Source organism: Malaclemys terrapin, chromosome 10 (genome assembly GCF_027887155.1).
Source record: "Malaclemys terrapin pileata isolate rMalTer1 chromosome 10, rMalTer1.hap1, whole genome shotgun sequence".
NCBI lineage: Eukaryota > Metazoa > Chordata > Testudines > Emydidae > Malaclemys > Malaclemys terrapin.
The window spans coordinates 22,467,923-22,486,604 of NC_071514.1; the positions used below are offsets into that span (position 1 = coordinate 22,467,923).

General features: G+C 42.6%; 2 protein-coding genes across 5 annotated transcripts in view; one reads left to right on the top strand and one right to left on the bottom strand.

Annotated features, from left to right (window-relative positions):
• Positions 1-8,015, bottom strand: part of AP4E1 (adaptor related protein complex 4 subunit epsilon 1) — a 32,749-nt gene extending 24,734 nt beyond the window's left edge. Inside the window, exons 1-6 of the mRNA XM_054042130.1 lie at positions 7,836-8,015; positions 6,218-6,289; positions 4,293-4,416; positions 611-684; positions 431-463; positions 79-200 (exon numbers count right to left, since the gene is read on the bottom strand). Of these exons, the coding sequence (XP_053898105.1) occupies positions 79-200; positions 431-463; positions 611-684; positions 4,293-4,416; positions 6,218-6,289; positions 7,836-7,991 (581 nt within the window). The 5' untranslated portion in view covers positions 7,992-8,015. The remainder of the gene's footprint in view (positions 1-78; positions 201-430; positions 464-610; positions 685-4,292; positions 4,417-6,217; positions 6,290-7,835) is intronic.
• Positions 8,016-16,006: 7,991 nt separating this feature from the next.
• The window catches only part of SCG3 (secretogranin III), a 44,448-nt gene continuing 41,772 nt past the window's right edge, over positions 16,007-18,682 (top strand). The window contains exons 1-4 of one of the 4 annotated variants that reach the window (XM_054041942.1): positions 16,007-16,542; positions 17,225-17,277; positions 17,894-17,939; positions 18,032-18,250. In XM_054041942.1, the coding sequence (XP_053897917.1) occupies positions 16,455-16,542; positions 17,225-17,277; positions 17,894-17,939; positions 18,032-18,250 (406 nt within the window). In that variant the 5' untranslated portion in view covers positions 16,007-16,454. The remainder of the gene's footprint in view (positions 16,543-17,224; positions 17,278-17,893; positions 17,940-18,031; positions 18,251-18,682) is intronic. The other 3 variants (XM_054041940.1, XM_054041941.1, XM_054041943.1) reach the window with 3 other exon arrangements.

Sequence of the window (18,682 nt, forward strand, 5' to 3'; positions counted from 1 at the left end):
AGAAATAAAACATCAAAATTTTAGGACATTCCAAATTTTTAATAAAGCCACAAATCCTTCCTATAAGTGAATACGTACTTAGAATGCTGCAGTTTGTCTTCTATGAGGGGAAGTACAGCTGGAATCATTTCCCGTGGAAAGATCTGGCTGACAACAGTAAGTGCCATACACACCTCAACCAGGTTAGTGCTCTGCAAGTCCTGTCACAGTCATTAAGACAACAAAATGGTCATTTCAAATTTAAACTATGAGAAACTTTTCATTTCTAAGGCCAAATGTGGGAAAGCCTCCACTTTTTATGCTATACTGTGAAACACTGCTCTCTAATGCTCTGCTAATTAAGGGATTGTTCAATTTTTCTGTGAAATTTTCATTGTATTTGTTTTATACTGCTGCACAACTTGAAACTAATACCACAGGAAAAGGATACATTAGATTCCCATAAGAAGCTCAAGTGATAACCCTGAAATAAGAAAAATGACTAACTGACAAACAAGTAGATTTTATTAATGAATACATAGTTTAGAATTAAATTGGCATTATACTTGGAAAAGCACTGTCCTAAAAAGTTAGTGTAATGTTTTTCTCCAAACCTCCTCTAAAGCTGTACCTTCACAACTGTGTTCACAAGCAGAAGCAACAGTTCGTGATTTTCATGGAGGAATAAAGAAACAGCCAAGTAACCTACAAAAGAAAAAAACAAAAAACCTCCATCACCTTTTCCAGTACTAAACTATTTCCAAATGTTAACAGGAGAACTTAAGACATCCAGAACACAAGAGTTGACGACTCAAATCATAGGTGAAAATACTGGCAGATTATATGATCTCGGTGGGTAAGTCTAGACAGGAAAAGAAAAGAAAAAAAGAAAAGAACTCTGAGGCAGTGAGTTTCGGAGCCCGAGTAACTGACTCTGAGGGCTGGTCTACACTGGGGGGGGAATCGATCCAAGATACGCAACTTCAGCTACGTGAATAGCGTAGCTGAAGTCGAAGTATCTTGGATCAAATTACCTAGGGTCCACACGGCGCGGGATCGACGGCCGCGGCTTCCCCGTTGACTGCGCTACTGCCGCTCGCTCTGGTGGAGTTCCAGAGTCGACAGTGAGCACGTTCGGGAATTGATATATCGCGTCTTAACAAGACGCGATATATCGATCCCAGATAAATCGATTGCTACCCGCCGAAACGGCGGGTAGTGAAGACGTACCCTGAAATTCACTGCCGTGGGGGGTTTGCTGTGTAGATGCACTCCATTAAATGTTTCATAAATGTTTTTTATAATCTGGTTGCTTGGAGATATTTAGCTTGTCGTAGTGTTTAGTAAGGATGGACTTGAAACCCACAAGCTGTGTCCAAAATTAAGATGACTCTGTAAAGCTGTCAGATCTAAAGCACTGAGGATGACATCATATAAGATACAATTCATTAGGAAATTAATGCTTTTTTCCATACTAACAAAATTATATTCTCCCTAGACCAGACAACTACCCATAAGCAGCCTGCACTTTATTTTTTAAGTAAGGAGACACCAATATAGCAAATTTTAGTTTTAAATAAATTATTGTGTCCCATTTTATTTACTAAATTACGTAATTCAACACTATATATTTTCTAGTGTTACTCAAGTTATTCTTTTATTTATTTTGACTGGTAATTATAAAACAGACTTATTTAAAGGAGCTCTAGGTACTGTGACATAATTAAAACAACACACACAAAAAGTCAGTTAAATCCCATAAATCCCATTCCAATCCCATAACACAAATCAACCCACATAATTATAGGACAGCAAACAAATCCTCTATCACAACTCAAACCCCATTCATGCCCTCACCCTCCTCAGATATCCAGGAAATCAGACAGGGTTTGGGGATGGCTTGAAGGTCACAATCTTCAACCATTTGGAACTAAGGCAAGAACTAAATTTCAGAATCAAGGACCCTGATAGAATAAGCACCTCTTCTGATCACAAAAGGTGGAACTATTACATGGGGATAGTTTGTGGGTCACAGACAGGCAGGGCTCAGGCCATTTAAGGTTTTACTAGTTAGATTCCAGAAAGGAACCAATAGATAGGTCTTGAACCACTGGTGAAATGTCTCCTGGTATGATAAACCTCTAAACAATCAGATCACTGCATTCTGGACTATCTTCAGTGTCTGAATTAATTTCAGGTGTAACCTACAATGAGAACATGGCAGTAGTGTAGTATCAGTAAGTGATAAAGACATGGACTATAATAGCAAATTCCGTATTGCAAAGAAGAAATCACAGCCTTCTTGCCAGACCTGGATTTTTAAAAAGCAGCCTTCACGATAACAGTGCTACCTTATTGTCTAACAGCAGTTGTTTTCTAACTGAACTCTCAAGTGGCAAACTTCAATGAAATAGGAGGTTAAGGTGTGATGGGCACAACCCTGCAGCCAAGGAAGCCGATATAATCTCTGCCAGCCACTTCGGAGGTATTTCCCAACCTACCAACATCACCTGTGTCATATCTGGATTTAGCCTCAACTAACTTGTTCTCATTTGTGCCTAGATTGCCACCTAACACTCAAACACAATGGCAAGATCAAATGAGAGATGAACATACCGAAGACATGAGAGCCCATGCCACCTCACTAAACTCCTAGAAGCCCCAGATATATATCCCAGGTGGTTGCATTAGGGAATTGTTCATCTGCCTCTCCTCTTGTTCGGTATGTGTACACACCCACCCACACACCCACCCACCCCAAGAGGAGTGACAAGATGGAGGATGACTCCACAAGAGAACCCTTGAGGCAGATGAACAACTCCCTAATGCAACCTCATGGGACCGCTCACCCAGGAAAGAATGGAGACACTCAAGATCCCTGTCCACCATTGCATACAACTGTAGAGTCAGCAGTACCAAAGACAACTGAACAACTTTATATCAGCATAGACACCTACTCATTCTCCATTACTAGTAGATCCTAAAGCCAAAGCAATGAGTGCTGTTTTTTTGTCCAGATGATTTGAGGCATCTAGATACTGAAAAGACTGGTCAAACACAACCTTCTCAATAATATTACCTACAAGGGAAGATATGAAACTGGTTGACAGTTTGTCAGATTGTCAATATCAAGAAATAATCTCTTGATCAAAGGTCATATAGAAGCAGCCTTCAAAAGAGATTGCACCATGCCTTCCACAAGAAGGTGCTGTTAATTCCTACGAGTATCACACTGAGCACCTTTTCACTGGTCTTCCATAGTCAGGAAAGACATGGATCTAAAATTACAGTTTCTGATACAAAGTTTATCCAACTCCAGCGCTTGAGTGAATTATACCAGCTGAAATTCAAACACAGAAAACCTAACAGTTATTTTACCCAATATATTGCCTTGCTATTGCGGATGCAGATAATTTGGCCCACATCTGAACTATTTTCTCTGCAACACAACAAGAAATGTCTTCACTAAGAGACTTGAATCAGCATCCTCTTTGAGATACCCCAGATTAATCAGAAAGTCAACTCCTTGAAACAAATCTACTCATAAGACTTTGTAGCTAAAACAGAGATATGAAACTCTTCTTTGCCTCCCATAAAATATGTGGCGTAAAATTTCAAAAATATTTTTACACCATCAGTCAGATTTCTCCATAGACTTCTGCACTGGTGCTCTCATTATCTTCCCTCTCGCCTCATTTGTCACAAACCACCTCTAACCCAAAGATATGGAAGAATGTGCTTAAAGGGCACTGCACTAATATTGAAAAGAAAAGATTATAAAACCCTACAAAAGCATAAATACAGTTGAATGTCGGAGAGTTGGCACTCTCAATTTGGAAATACTTTTACTCCACTAAATATTGTCTCTTTAATATTCCAGTTATATTATTTTAAGAAGTTATTTATGACAACTATATATAAAGTTTCTCATTGGAAATTGACTTCAAGCCAATGTGTCTGAAATACACTTTAAACGAAAATGCTTGTATGTCTCTAGTGTTTAATAGACCTGATATTCAAAAGTATTTAAATAATACAAAGGTTTATGTTTTTATGGTTTCCCCTCTGCATCCATTTTTCAACCAGGTACAGAGCTCCTTAAAATTCAAATAATTTTGTATTTTCAAATTTTGAAATATCAAGTTGAATTTTTTTTCCCCCAAAAAGAAAAAAATATTGAAAATAAAATTGTGAAAAGTGGGAGAAAACTTTCAACCAGTTCTTGTATTTAGTATGACTTCCAACCCAATCTCAGGGGACATTTGTGGCAATTTTGAGCACAATATTAACATAAACCAGTCTTATACACATACCAACTCTTTTTTCTAAAAGGTTTCCCTGTTGTGCTAGCTTAATAGCATGGATGTATCCGAAGGAGGACTCATATCCCAGCATTTCACAATAGATTAGTCTCACCATACATTCTTTCATCAGTCTCTGAAATACCAAGAATGAAATATTAAGAAATTTAGAATAGTTATAAGTGCTCTGTTTCTCTTTGCACCTCTAACGTATTGGGGTTTGAGACTGACACCATGTATATATTATAAACAAAAAGTACTACTTTTTCTAAAATCAGAATTTAACATTTCTAAAATGAAAGTTTATCAATATTTGATGTGATACACCTCTACCCCAATATAACACTGTCCTTGGGAGCCAAAAAATCTTACTGCATTATAGGTGAAACCGCGTTATATCGAACTTGCTTTGATCCGCTGGAGTGCGCAACCCCCCCCTCCCCCCGGAGCGCTGCTTTACCGCATTATATCCAAATTCATGTTATATTGGGTCGCGTTATATCGGGGTAGAGGTGTACTAATGTTTCAAAACAAATTTAAGTTAAACTACAACTAAACTTCATCAAATCTCATGCATAAAGATCATGTTATCCGGCTATGAGTGGCATCCTTGCATTCAAAACAAAATTATGACCATCATGGGTATTAAAATGAATAGTCACAAGGCACTGTACCACCATACGTACAGTACCACAAATGATTCCACATCCCATTGTTGTTGTATCACCAATGGGAGGAAAGTGGTCAGTGCAGTCGCAAATGGAAGAGAAATGGTTCCACTAAATAATCTCTCTATTAAAAAACATTTTTATTATAGTGTGGACCAGAACTTTATAAAGCCAATTGCGAGTGACAAATTAAACATGATCTTGCGATGTGACAATGTAGCAAAAAGAAAGTACCATACTAAGTCTGTATACACATGGAATTATTCAGGAATATGAATATCATGATGTGTGGACAGACCTATTTCAGAATAAGAGCATCCAAACATGGAGTTATTCCGGGACCACTTTTGCTCTTTAAATTCACATGCTACCTTAATCCAAATTAACTTTCAAGTATAGATAATCCCTAAATTGCATATACAATGGAACTGCATGCAATGTTAGAAAGGTAATTATTATGAACACAGAAGCATCTCATGCTTGACTGAAATCTGTAATCATTGGTCTGCATTAGAGAATTCCCTTGACTAATCTCAAGCAACCAGTGGGTGGTAACTTGACAGATGATAGAACCAGTGTTCTGAGACAGCACAAACAGATGGGCAGGAGCACTCTAAGACTGCACTTGGGAGGAGTAATTGGACATGCTCAGTTGCATCACCTACTTGCTCCAAGCAACCACAGTTGCAATGGTGCTCTCACTGCTTGGGCACCATTGCAAAAACCTAGGTTTAGATATAAGATGTATTACAAGTACAGCATGCTTTAGTAATGGTGCTAACAAATGCAAGATTTCTCTAGTGCAGGGGTCGGCAACCTTTGGCACACGGCTCGCCAGGGTAAGCACCCTAGTGGGCCGGGCTGGTTTGTTTACCTGCCACGTCCACAGGTTCGGCAGATCGTGGCTCCCACTGGCCGTGGTTCGCCGCTCCAGGCCAATGGGGGTGGCGGGAAGCGGCAGTCAGCACATTGCTCGGCCCGCGTTGCTTCCCGCCCCCCCATTGGCCTGGAGAGGCAAACCACAGCCAGTGGGAGCCGGGATCAGCCAAACCTGTGGACATGGCAGGTAAACAAACCGGCCTGGCCCACCAGGGTGCTTACCCTGGCGAGCCATGTGCCAAAGGTTGCCGACCCCTGCTCTAGTGTATACCAACTATACCAAACTCAGAAGTATTCACTCACCCTGCCAAGCACAAGTCTGCACATTGCTATTCTTAAATTCAGTCTACAGTAAAGGTAAATTTCATTACAAATAAGACTAAAACTTACAAGTGTTGTAGTGGGAGCAGAAACTGTTGCCTTCAAATTAGTTTGTTCCTGTTGTATTAATTTTTCTTCCTCCTATAAAAGAATAATTTATATATTTTTAAGTTCTTGCATAATTGTGGGGGGTAAAAAAAAGAAACAAAAATGAATGATGGCAAGGAAAGCATGATCTATTAGAATTCTATCAAAAATAATGTATATAATCTTACAGTCTTCATTTGTTTTTTCAATATTACAAAGCTATTACACTTCCAATTTCACTAGATTTACAGCTTCATAGGGTTTCACTAGATTTCCATATACTGTTTTTTTTAAAGCACAGAAAATGGTATACTTTCCATATCTACATTTTCATCTGCCCAGTCTTCCACTGGCCTGTATTACAGTATACAGAAGTTTATTGAGTTTAAATGGTCTAACAGTACTTCATTTATATTCTTGGACTTGGCAAATATTTTAAAGTGGACAGTTTTAATACATGCCATTCAAAACAGAAACTGCATTCTGCAGCCATTTTGCAAGCTCAGCAAGTTTGGCCCTAGTTAGGACTTAGATGAGACCTCTAGTCTAGTGGCTAGACACTGATAGTGGTAATTCAGCGAGTAACACTCTTTCTTCTAAATCAGTATTGAAATAATACACAGCATGGTGTCAGGGAATGACACAATGCATTATTTTGGACAACAGATAACACAAAGGTCCTGCCCATTTGTATAGCATGCACTCTTAGGAATAATAAGGGATTTACCTCTGTGTTCTGGCCAAGTAACATCATGTTATTTACACCTACAAAAACTGATCACTGTGTATTGCATTCACATTTACTCCCTGTACTAAACTAGAAAGAAGGATGGGCCAATGGTTAGGGCTCTAGACTCTGGTTTTGAGATCCTGCTCTGTCACCGCCTTGCTGTGTGATTATGGACAAACCATTTAACCTCTCTGTGCCTCACTTCCCAAGGTGTAAAATAGGGGTTTACAGCACTTCTCTACCTGGGGCGAGGTAAGGATACTAAGTATAAATATATGAATGGTAGGGTTGCCAATTTTGGTTGTTTTGTCACATTACAATCTTTAATTACAAAAGCTTTAATTCCTGAAGTCTCCAGAAAGAAGAATAGGAGTACTTGTGGCACCTTAGAGACTAACAAATTTATTAGAGCATAAGCTTTCGTGGACTACAGCCCACTTAAGCCTATGAGGCACCCAGATACTATTGTAATTGGGGCATATCAATAGGCTGGGCGGGTAGAAAGAAAAGCATGTTACTGGGCAGGGCTGAACAGGTGTGTTTCACCCCAGAGGCAGCTGCCAGCACCTGCTGACCTTCCACATTCAGGCTTTTCTCCACCCCACAGCGCAGGGGCGGAGCTGCTTGACCGAAAACCCGTCTACTCTAATACCCGGCGACAGGGGGCCCCCATGGCTTCGCGCCTGTCCAGAGCATGAGACACACCCGGCGCGGGAAGCCAGGGGCACGGGTGAGACGGGGACCGCGAACCCAGCCTCCCCGCTTGCTTTCAGCCGGGGGGGGAGGGGCTGAGGCTACGGCTACAATTCACAGGGGAGAAGGTCCTGCTGGCCGGGGCCCAGCCCCCCGCGGAGCCACCCCGGCCCGTACATGTTTGGAGGAGAGCGCGGTGATGCTCCGGATCAAGCCGCCCAGCCGCGAGGTGGCCGAGACCCGACCCGGACCTCCTCCGGGCCCGGCCCCCGGGTCCTGTTGCCCCAGCAGGCCGGGCAGCGCGCTCAGCGTCCGCTCCACCACGTCGCTCATGCCCGGCCCCGCCGGCGGCGGCCCCCGCTCGCCTCCTGCCGCCTCCCGGAAGGGCAGGGCCTGATCCCGCCCCCACTTCCGGTTTCCCTGACGAAACAACTTTATTGAGGCTCCCGGCGCGGACAGCGGACACCGCGGGTGGCCGGGGCGCGGCTGGAGCGGGAAGAGGCGCGTAGAGCCGCAGGCGCCTGGGCTCTAGGCAGCCCGAGTCCCCGCCCCTCGCTGGGCCCCGGGGCCTGGTGCTGTGAGACGTCAGGGAGCCCCGGGGAAGGCAGCGACCCCCGCCCGAGCACCGTGCCCACCCAGGCCTGAAGGGCTGGGGCCGGAGCGCTCCCGCCCGAGCACCGTGCCCAGCCAGGCCTGAAGGGCTGGGGCCGGAGCGCTCCCGCCCGAGGCTCGGGGTGGTGCCCAGAAGCCCCTGCAGGCGGCCGGTGACAGCTTATACCGTTCTCCTAGGCAGACGAGACCGTATTGATCCAGCACAGCGCGCTAAGCACGTGGGGCCGGGGCCCCGGCCCAGAGTAGGAGTCCGCCCCTTTAGCACCGTGCGCTGGTCTTGACAACTCTGGTTTTCTCCCTAGGACCCTTGTCTGAGCTTGGGGGGCATGGAGACTTGGAATTCCCTCCGGCATAGAGAGGGGGGGGGGTGTTACGGGGCCCTGATCATCCGCTTCACCTCGGCACAGCAAGTAGTACATGGGCTACATATGGACACAACTCAGTTGTGTGGGGAAGCAGAGCTGGCCAGCTGCTGTGCGGCTCCCTGCTGTCGCCACTGGTCACCATTGGTGAGTGGCAACGCCCAATTCTTTGAGAGGCTTCATGGCCTCCCTTAACTCCCAACACCCTGCCACACATAGCCTGGTAAACCTGAAGGTGGAGCTGAAACACCGCTTTCTAATCTGGAGAGCACATCTCCAGATTCAATCTTTACAGAAGGGTCATGGAATCAGGCAGAACTCACTCACAGACAGGACTGCTTGCACAAGGCTTTGAAACATGGCAAGATTTGCTTTGGGTAACCGCTCTTCATAAGTCATTTCACAAAATCTCAAATGCTACGATGGCCACCCATCCTGCCAACCCAAGAGGGAAGTAGTGTTGGGATAGATAGGTTAGTAAAATGCTTATTTTGATGTCTAAAAGCTGTAACGAATCAGTTACGTGCTTATAGGTCTTTTATTTATCTGTGAAAGTCTAAAAAGAATGAGTTTAAAGTTAAGTAGCAGAATTAACTGAATTTTCAGATCCTTTATTCCAATGGAAAATATCAATAAGAGATTTTTCTCTTTTTCTTCTAGTATCTGAAACAACAAAATAAACCCCAAAGAAATAAAATACCCCAGGGAGCTAATTTGTTAAAGTTTTTCTCAGTAGCTTTTCATTTAGAGATAAAAATTTGGTTGTGCTGCATCCACTCTTGAAAGTGAAGAAATGTGTGTATAGCATAGGACGTGACCTTGATCTTTCAACAGTGAAGTTAATGGGAGTATTGTGATTGTCTTCAATGGGAACAGCATGGATAAGGCTGAAAAACACAAAAAGATACAATTACACACTGATTCAGATTTCATAATTAAATTGAGAGATTGTGGCGATGTGCAATGAAAGAATCATTTTCTCAGTTGTGATGGCTTTCTTTTGTACTGTGAAATTACTCTCTCCAGACACATTACCCATAATATGCAATAAGCATCTACTTTGTAAATAATGATTAATTTAAGGAGAGTTTCTTTTTGTTGTATATTAAGGTTGTTCTTGTCCTCCATCTTGTTTTTAAATTCTGATTGTTGGTTTTCTGTCAGTGTAAATGCATTGTCAGTAAGGAATGAAACATCCTACCCAATACCTGATCTTTTTTGTTTTTAAGAAGCGCCTTTCAACCTTTAAATTATTAAATCTGAATCCGTTTCTGTTAAATTTCAGTTTCTGTTTTGTAACCTGAAGAGTGTAATTATCAAAAGCTGAAGCTTGCTTCTTTGCTTTTTTTTTTTTTTTAACTTGGTTCAGCAATAAATATTGGGCTGACTCCTATAGTATAGTGCAGGGGTCGGCAACCTGCGGCACGTGTGCCAAAGGTGGTACACGAGCCGATTTTTAGTGGCAGTCTGCTGCCAGCCGGAGACCCACTCAGCCCGCTGCCTGCCTGGATGAATGGAACCCTCGGCCGGTAGCGGGCTGAGTGGGGCCGGCGGACAGAACCCCAGATCGGCAGCGGGCTGAGCTGCTCAGCCCGCTGCCGTTCTGGGGTTCTGTCCGCCGGCCCCTCTCAGCCCGCTGCCGTTCTGGGGTTCTGTCCGCCGGCCCCGCTCAGCCCGCTGCCGTTCTGGGGTTCTGTCCGCTGGTCCTGCTGACTGTCTAGGGTTCCGGCCGCCAGCCCCTTGCCAGCCGGGGTCCCGGCCGCCAGCCCCGCTCAGCCCGCTGATGGTCTGGGATTCTGTCCGCCGGCCCTGCTGACTGTCTAGGGTTCCGGCCACCGGCCCCTTGCCAGCCGGGATCCCGACCGCCGGCCCTGCTCAGCCTGCAGCCAGTTTGGGGTTCCGGCCACCGGCCCCCTGCCAGCTGGGGTCCTGGCCACCAGCCCCGTTCAGCCCGCTGCTGGCCTGGGATACTAGCTGCCAGCCCCGCTCACCTCGCTGCTCTATTATTTACTTTACATACAATAATAGTTTATTTATATAATATAGACTTATAGAGAGAGACACCTTCTAAAAACATTAAAATGTATGACTGGCATGCGAAACCTTAAATTACAGTGAATAAATGAAGACTTGGCACCCCACTTCTGAAAGGTTGCCAACCCCTGGTATAGTGTCATAGAAATGTAGGACTGTAAGGGACCTCGATAGGTCAACTAGTCCAGTCCCCTGCACTGAGGCAGGACTAAGTATTATCTAGATCGTCCCTGACAGGTGTTTGTCTAACCTGTTCTTAAAAACCTCCAATTTTGGAGGTTCCACAACCTCCTGAGGTAACTTGTTCTAGTGGTGTGATACAGCTGCTGTACCAAATAGCTGATGGAATGTGGTTGGAGAGATAGCATAGTCTGCCCTAGTACAATCACATCAATGTAAAATGGATTATCCAGTGGCATGAAGCTACCCTAAAGGCTCTTGGCCACCTCTCTCCTGCTGGCACAGCGGGTGTGGCTGGAGGAAAGCATGTGCCAATCTCTGGTTGTGGTTTTGCTCCTTGGAACAACTGGCATGAGTGAAAGCAGCCCTCAGCCTGCCCTTATGCTGGGAAATTGAGTCCTAAAAAAGGAGCGGAAAGGTGCCACAACTGCACCACACTGTCCCTACATGCGTTCTGTACACTTCAGACAGACCCAGGGATCTGACACATCATTTACAATGTTAAGACTGCTTGTGTGTTTCAGTACTGTCTCTAACTAGCATGTGGTTTTGATACTGGAAACACTAACATGATTATTATTTATATTACCATAGGAGCCCCGTTCATGCTCCAGCACCCCATTATGCTAGTTGCTGTACAAATACAGAACAAAAAGACAGTCCCTACCCCAAAGAGCTTACAATCTAAGTATGGGACAAGAACAACAGCTGAATACAGGCATCTGCGGGAGTATAAGGAAACAAAAAGACAGTATTGGTCAACATGACAGGCTGTGGGTCTCTGTACACCAGCAACTTAATAATCATTTTCAAGTAGTTGGGGGCATCATGGCAAAGAAGAGCCTTAAAGAGGATTAGTGAGGTAGTTTGTTGATGTTTGTGGGGAGCTCCTTCCAAGCATGAAGGGCAGCATGAAAGAAAACACGAAGGTGCTTGATTGAAAATTTAACAAGTGGGTGATGGAAGCTGTCTTCATAGGCTGGTCAGAGGCAGGAGTCAACATCTCAATAGTGAATCAAACAGAATAGGTCTGGTGGTGATAGGCCATCTCTTGCTTTCTCTGTCGGTCACGTACCTCAGGCTTTGGCCATGCCTCAGAACTGCCCAGAAACACAACAATGTGACTTCCCATGCGTCTATATGGAAGGAGACTCTCACAGATGATGCTAAGGGTGGAACACAACACCACATCAAAACAGCAATGGCATAAATACGTGGAGGAGGGGACCACAGTGGCTAACTGACCACCTCAGTCTAGATTTCATCCCCTAAAGGCAAATACACTGTCTATTCATTTCTCTCTGATCTCTGAGATCAGGCATTTCTAGGCCTGGTATAATGGGATTTTCCACCAATTGCTACAAGCTATGCTCACATAATGGTTGATGTATTTTTGAACACAGATGTGAAAGCTTTTTTCCATTGCTGAATAGTAAATAGGGGAAAATCCTAGTCCCACTGAAATCAGTGAGAGTCCATCAGCTTGCTCATGTTAGCAGAATAGCAGGCTCTCCATTTTGCTAAGGTTGAATGCCTACTTCCATTTAAAATACAGACACATACACCTTTTTTTTAGTTTTACATGATTTTCTCAAATTCTTTTTGGATTGAAATATCCCATATTTAATTTCAACCCAAGGATTAATTGTTTTAGAGAGTGAGCAAACTGTGTCAACCAGTTTTGAGTTATATGATTGCAAGGGGAAAATAATTTTCCTTATATGTCTGATCAGAAAATTTGACTTGAAGATTTAAATTGGTTGGCTTGTTTTTGCACCTCTCTGATATTAACAAAACAACTAAGAAGAAAGTCAGGTCTGTAGTCTGAAGATTAAAACATTTAAAGTTGGCAATTTCATGAAGATGTATTAAAAGCTTTCTATTTGTGTTCTTAGATATTTTTAAGGACTACATCTTTTAAGGACAACACAGTTTAGAATATCTCTTTTAAAGACATCCTACTGTGTGGCTGAAGCTGGCAAAGCTTCTAAGCTTTGCACACCAAATGTCTTCAGTTAAATAAAGATAATAACTCTTCTCTTAGTGAAGATGATGGAATTTGCATAAGCTCTGGAGGATGATTAGCTCAATTTCATTATTTCTTATTTTTATTGTGGTAGCACCTAGAGACCCTAGCCCCATTGTAAAAATAGAACAAAGACAAACTGCCATGAAGACTATGTAATCTAAGACCTCAATTCTGCAAAGAGTTACATACATGACTAACTTGATGTGCAGTGAGTAGTTCCATTGAAGTCAACAGGACTACTTGCTATGCATAAAGTTATGCACATATATAAATATTTGTAGTATGAGGGGTCAAGTCACACTGTTCAGGATGACCAGTTTTGGGTATTTCTATTATGGATGATTCAGGTGAGCTAATAACTCTTTTTCTAACATTTTCTTTCTTTCCCTTTAAATAACAAGGATGCTTAATGTGGAGATTTAGCATTAATGCAACATTAAGGTAGAGAAATGAACACAAAATAAAACTGCTCCCATAGCATAAGGATGCAATGTTGCATTCATGTAATATATTCAATTCCTGCTTTTCTTGTTAATTATAAACCTGAAGTGTGGTTTTATTCCAAAATGTGACTGTAAAATAACATTGATGGGATCAATATTTATTCTTAGTGTCTGCATGTCAAATGTACTCAATTTACTAATAAAGAGTTTGGATTTTTTAATTGCTATTCCTGTAAATTCATTGTGGCATTTGACAGTCAAATTGTCTGCTTTCTGGCTCATGCGTCATCACCAGTAACAAACAGCTCTACAATAGGAGCTTATTTGATAATGCATGAGCCAAAATAGAATACCACACATGCTTTTTGCCGTCTGTGTCTGCAGTATGAAGAGGAGTAGGAAATAGTAAAAACGTATTTTTGTCTGTAAAACAAGTAGATGATTCCAAATAAAGTCACAGATATATTGAGAAAAAAGGTGGATTTTTTTTACCAAGTTACTTTTCTGACAATGATATTCCTTCAATATATTCTGATGATGATTATTAGTGGATATTGTGTTGTTATATGTTGTAGTGCAGGGGTTCTTAAACTGTGGTCGGGACCCCAAAGTGGATGGCGACCCTGTTTTAATTGGGTTGCCAGGGCTGGCTTAGACTTGCTGGGGCCTGGGGCTAAAGCCAAAGCCTGAGCCCCACAGCCTGGGACTGAAGCCAAAGCCCTGGGCGGCAGGGCTCAGGTTATAAACCCCCTGCCTGGAGCTGAAGCCTTTGGACTTCGGCTTTGCCCTCCCCCTCTCCCCCCAACCAGGGGAGGTGAGGCTTGGGCTTTGCCCCCCACCCCCCAATCCCACCCCAGGAGGCCAGGCTTGGGTGGAATCAGGCTTCGGTCCCCTCTCCTGGGATTGTGTAGTAATTTTTGTTGTCAGAAGGGGATCATGGTGCAATGAAGTTTAAGAACCCCTCTTTGTAGTTCATGCTTGTTGTTAGTGTATTAGTAAAGGATATTTGGCCAAATGTTCAGAAACAGTCTGTAGCATTGTGGGTGTACTTTGTACTTGCAAGTAAAAACTGGTTCAATTATATGTGCCCATACTGCACCTATTTAGAAATCTGATTTCTGATTGCAGTTGTAAATTAAATGGAAAGAAATGCTGTATATTTTCTTTTGGAAACTACCAATTATAATCAATTGCTTATCCCATGTGGTCTTAAATTGTGGGGCAGCTTCTGTTTAACGTAACTATGTTTTCCTGCATCATTGCTAACCCTAGTACAGCTCCAACAGTGGTAGTAACAGTGAGAGCCATAATGTAGATATGTCTCCTGTGTTGAACTGAATGTCATTTGACTTTCCCTGAGCAAGGTGTAGGGAATCTTATGTACAAAAGAGCTTCCATCATTGCTACCACTATTCTATTAAAAATTGTATGGAGGAGGGGTCGCTATTAATCCAGTGTGGCTTCTATACAAATATAGATAGATTGATATATGGCTAAATGGACAGATAAGAAACTGAGACATTAGTAGCATGTATGCCATTATTTACATTTCTGTGATCCTACACATTTTTCCAAGTATTTCTATAATAATAGGTATAAGGAACTAGCTGGAGTTTGAACTACTCCACTGCATTCTCTGTTCTCAGATTTCAGAGTTGCAAAAGCATGTTCCATATAGGTAAATATACCTAAAGTGCTTTTCTAAACCGGGGTTCTTTAGACAGAAATTCTATCAGCTAGCACCACTCTAAGTTAGTTAATATTGAATTTTTTTCAATTTGACTTTCAGTTTTCCATCCACAGTTAACTGTGGGTGCAAAATTAGAAGCCTTTTTTGAAGATGTTACCATAATTAATCTCCCATTTGTCAAGCAGGCTCAATAGTCTTATTTAAGATTCTCACTAGTTCTGAAATAGAACTGCTGCAGGCACAGGCCATGACCTTTTTTCCTAACATAAAACTGAGATGAAGAAATGTATCCCTCAGATTGCAGGGGAATCACAGTAGAGTATTTGCTGTGGTTACACTTTAATTTACATATATAATCACGTGTCTGGTTATTCATAATAAGCCTCTAGATCTATTTTCTCTTTTCAGTTGTGCTCCTGTTTCTTTATTCTAAACTTCATAGTTAAGATGTGCTGGGGCTAAACTTTTGATGGTGTCCTGCCTATGGAATAAAAAGAATAATTGATGAATGTGCTTGTACGGTGAAATTAAGTGGTGCATGGGCTGGTCTGCTGCAGAGGGGCGAAATTCACCTTTAAAGAGTATAAAGCTTGTAACATGCTGCTTTTCTGTGTTGAGTCCAAACCAAATCTTTCCAGTGACATTGGGCTTTGAATAACACGATCTGATTCTCCCTTGGGCTTTCTCCTAAAGATTGCCCTACAATTAAATCATGCAATTCAGTCCCATCTCAATGCAATTAGGAAATAAAGCTGGCCCACGCTGCCCATGAATCATATGCCATGTGCATCAGTTTGATGGATATCATAAAAACGCCTCAGTCAGATTTGACCTTCTCCTGTGGGGTGGGGACGATGACAGTGGCGCCTCCCCGGGAACGAGCTAGGCGGTGATCTTGTTTTCCTGCAGATCAGAAGGGGAATGGGAAGCCTCTGTCTTTGCATTTGAAAGGGAGCTCATTAGTACAGCAGCGGCAGCAGCGCCTTCCCAGCCCTGGCCCGGAGAGCGCCATCCAGCAGGGTTAGCCAGTGCTGTGGAGCCAGGTGGTGCACGCATGCTCCTCCATCTGCAATCCCCCCTCCTCCCGCCTCGTCTCCTCCCACTCCTGTCCCGAGCTATCAACGGGGACCAGCTCATCCATTTCTGCCAGGGACGGGAACAAGGGGCTGAACAATACGGCACCTCGCCCTAGCCCTCAATCCAGCCGCCCGCTTCGAGCCGCGGCAGCTCCTGGAGCTTCAGCACCACGAGGCGCGGACAGCTCCCTGTGCCTCGGCCGCGGGCTGGTGCGGGGGTCGGCGCTGCGGGTCGGGGCTCAGGTTACACACAAAGCCGGCTTGTGCAAAGCAGGGAGCCTCCTCATTCCTCACTCTAGCTAGCGAGCCCGTCTCCCTGCGAGCTCTGCAGCCAGCCTCGCCTCTAGCAGCTACCCCGAAGGCCACAAGGATGGTTTTCAACTGGGCGACGCTGGTTCAGGTCCTGGCGCTGATCGTGAGCCAGGTTCACGGCTTCCCTAAGCCCGAGGGCAGCAGAGGTAAGTCATGGCCTCATTATCCGTCTGCACCGAGATGGGGAAACTTTTCCATGGAATCAATGAGGACGAGTTAAAACTTTGCTCTCCCTTGGCTAAACACGATTAGATCCCAAGGAATCAACACACTGAACTGGAGGTGTGGGAGGGGGCATTTTAAACTAAAAATAGATTTTTAAAAAATAGGTAGAGGGGTGAGGATCGGTTCTTAATTCACCTTTTGTTCTTTTCCAAGAGCTGTTTTATGTGTCCTGCAGTAGTTTTCAAGTCTTTCTCTCTCTCGCTCTTTCTCTGGTGGTGTTCTGGATGTCATAGATTTTTTAATCTCTTGATTATGCCAATCCGATTACGCTATTGCTATTTTAGTCAAGCTCTTACACAAGTTTTTTTTTTTTTAATGTGTGTTATTTTTCTGATCAGAGAGCATAAGGTTAGTCCAGTATGTAGTGCCTTCTCTTATGGGAGGAAAAAACAACTATTTCTTTTTTTCCCCTAATTTATATGTTTAGCTTTTCCCCCCTTCTTTCCAGATGTATTGATTTTATTTCACAAGGATTTATATTCGACATCAATTTTCAGTGCATGTGTTTTGAGGGAAAAAACTACAATTCATTTTTTAAATATTATGCTGCCTCTGTGTGCATAACACCTACCATAACTGAATATACATATGTATGTATTCTAGATAAAGGGATATACAACAGAGAATTAAGTGAAGAGAGACCATTGGAGGAACAGGTAGGTAAAATGAAAAATATCCAAATGCTCTTTGACATTGTAACTGTAGTAAATATAATTTTGTGAGCTTTCAGTTGTGAGATTGATGAGACTCTCAACAGCTGAACAAAAACTCTAAGAGTAAAATGAATATTGGCAGCCTTTAGTGAAATGTCTTAGCGTTTTAGTAATTCATAAGTATTAATAGTGAGCCAAAAGAAAGTTTTACTGGCCCTACATGCAAAAGTTCTGCCATTAGCTCCAACAGCACAACAAATCCTTTTGCACCCAAACTGTCACTGATGTCAATGGGAGTTTGGGGTGAACAAGGAAAGCAAGATCAGCATCCATCTACAAATCTGAAGTATATTACAACTTTCCATCAAGAGATTCTTTAACCCAAAGAAACAATGTTACAAAAAACAAAACAAAAACCCCCACAACCCACCAACAACCCTAAGGGCTTGATCATACTTAGGCAAACTTCCTAACTCCTGAATAAAGAGTGCAAGTCAGGCCCTACGTCTTTTCCAGAATAAAGTCTGATAAAATAAATTGTATTGTGCATAACTGAATAAAGACTGAGTGATTACAGCATACTCATTGTTCCCATCTCGGATTTGTTCTCACACACCAGATTGCTGAAGCTGGGGCAGGCAAGATCAGGAAAACAGTCCCTACAGGTAAAACATGTCCCCTATTAATTATATTAATCTACATAGTAAAATATTGCGAGGGTTAGACTATATGACATGTGTGTTAATAAATTTTCCAGAAAATAAGCCAGAGTTCAGAAATTATTCCTTTACTGATGACTTGAACCTGCTAAAGTCAGTAACAGGAAAAGAGAGGAATGAAAAGGAGAGGGAATCAATAAGAAGCTCCCTATATGATCATCAACAACCGGCCCCTGATGATGCAGACTCCACCAAGAACCGCAGGCTGGTAGATGACTATGACTCCACTAAAAGTGGACTGGATTATAAATTTCAAGGTATTTCATAATAATCTTTTCAGTAACATCTAGCTTTGATTTTTCATACAAGTTACTGCAATTATGAATCATACAAAATTACCTACCTAAAAATACACAATACTCATTAGTGGCCTATAAATTTAAGTTATTGTCAATTTTTTTAGAAACCTACCACATTGGAAGTGCAGCTTGACACAAAAGCACAAAGAATTTCACAATTATTGGCAATTTTCACAGACAACTTCCATAGATTTGCTCCAAATGTGTAATCTGCATATTTTTTTAGAGCCTTCATATTCAGTGGCAGGGGTATCTGATGATGTTATACCTCGAAACCACTTTAAAAATAAAAACATATACATTTCAATTAGTAAAAGAAAGTGCACTTAATGTATTAGTGATATAGAACTAACTAATTTGCATACCTGTTTATTTCAGATATTGAGTCCA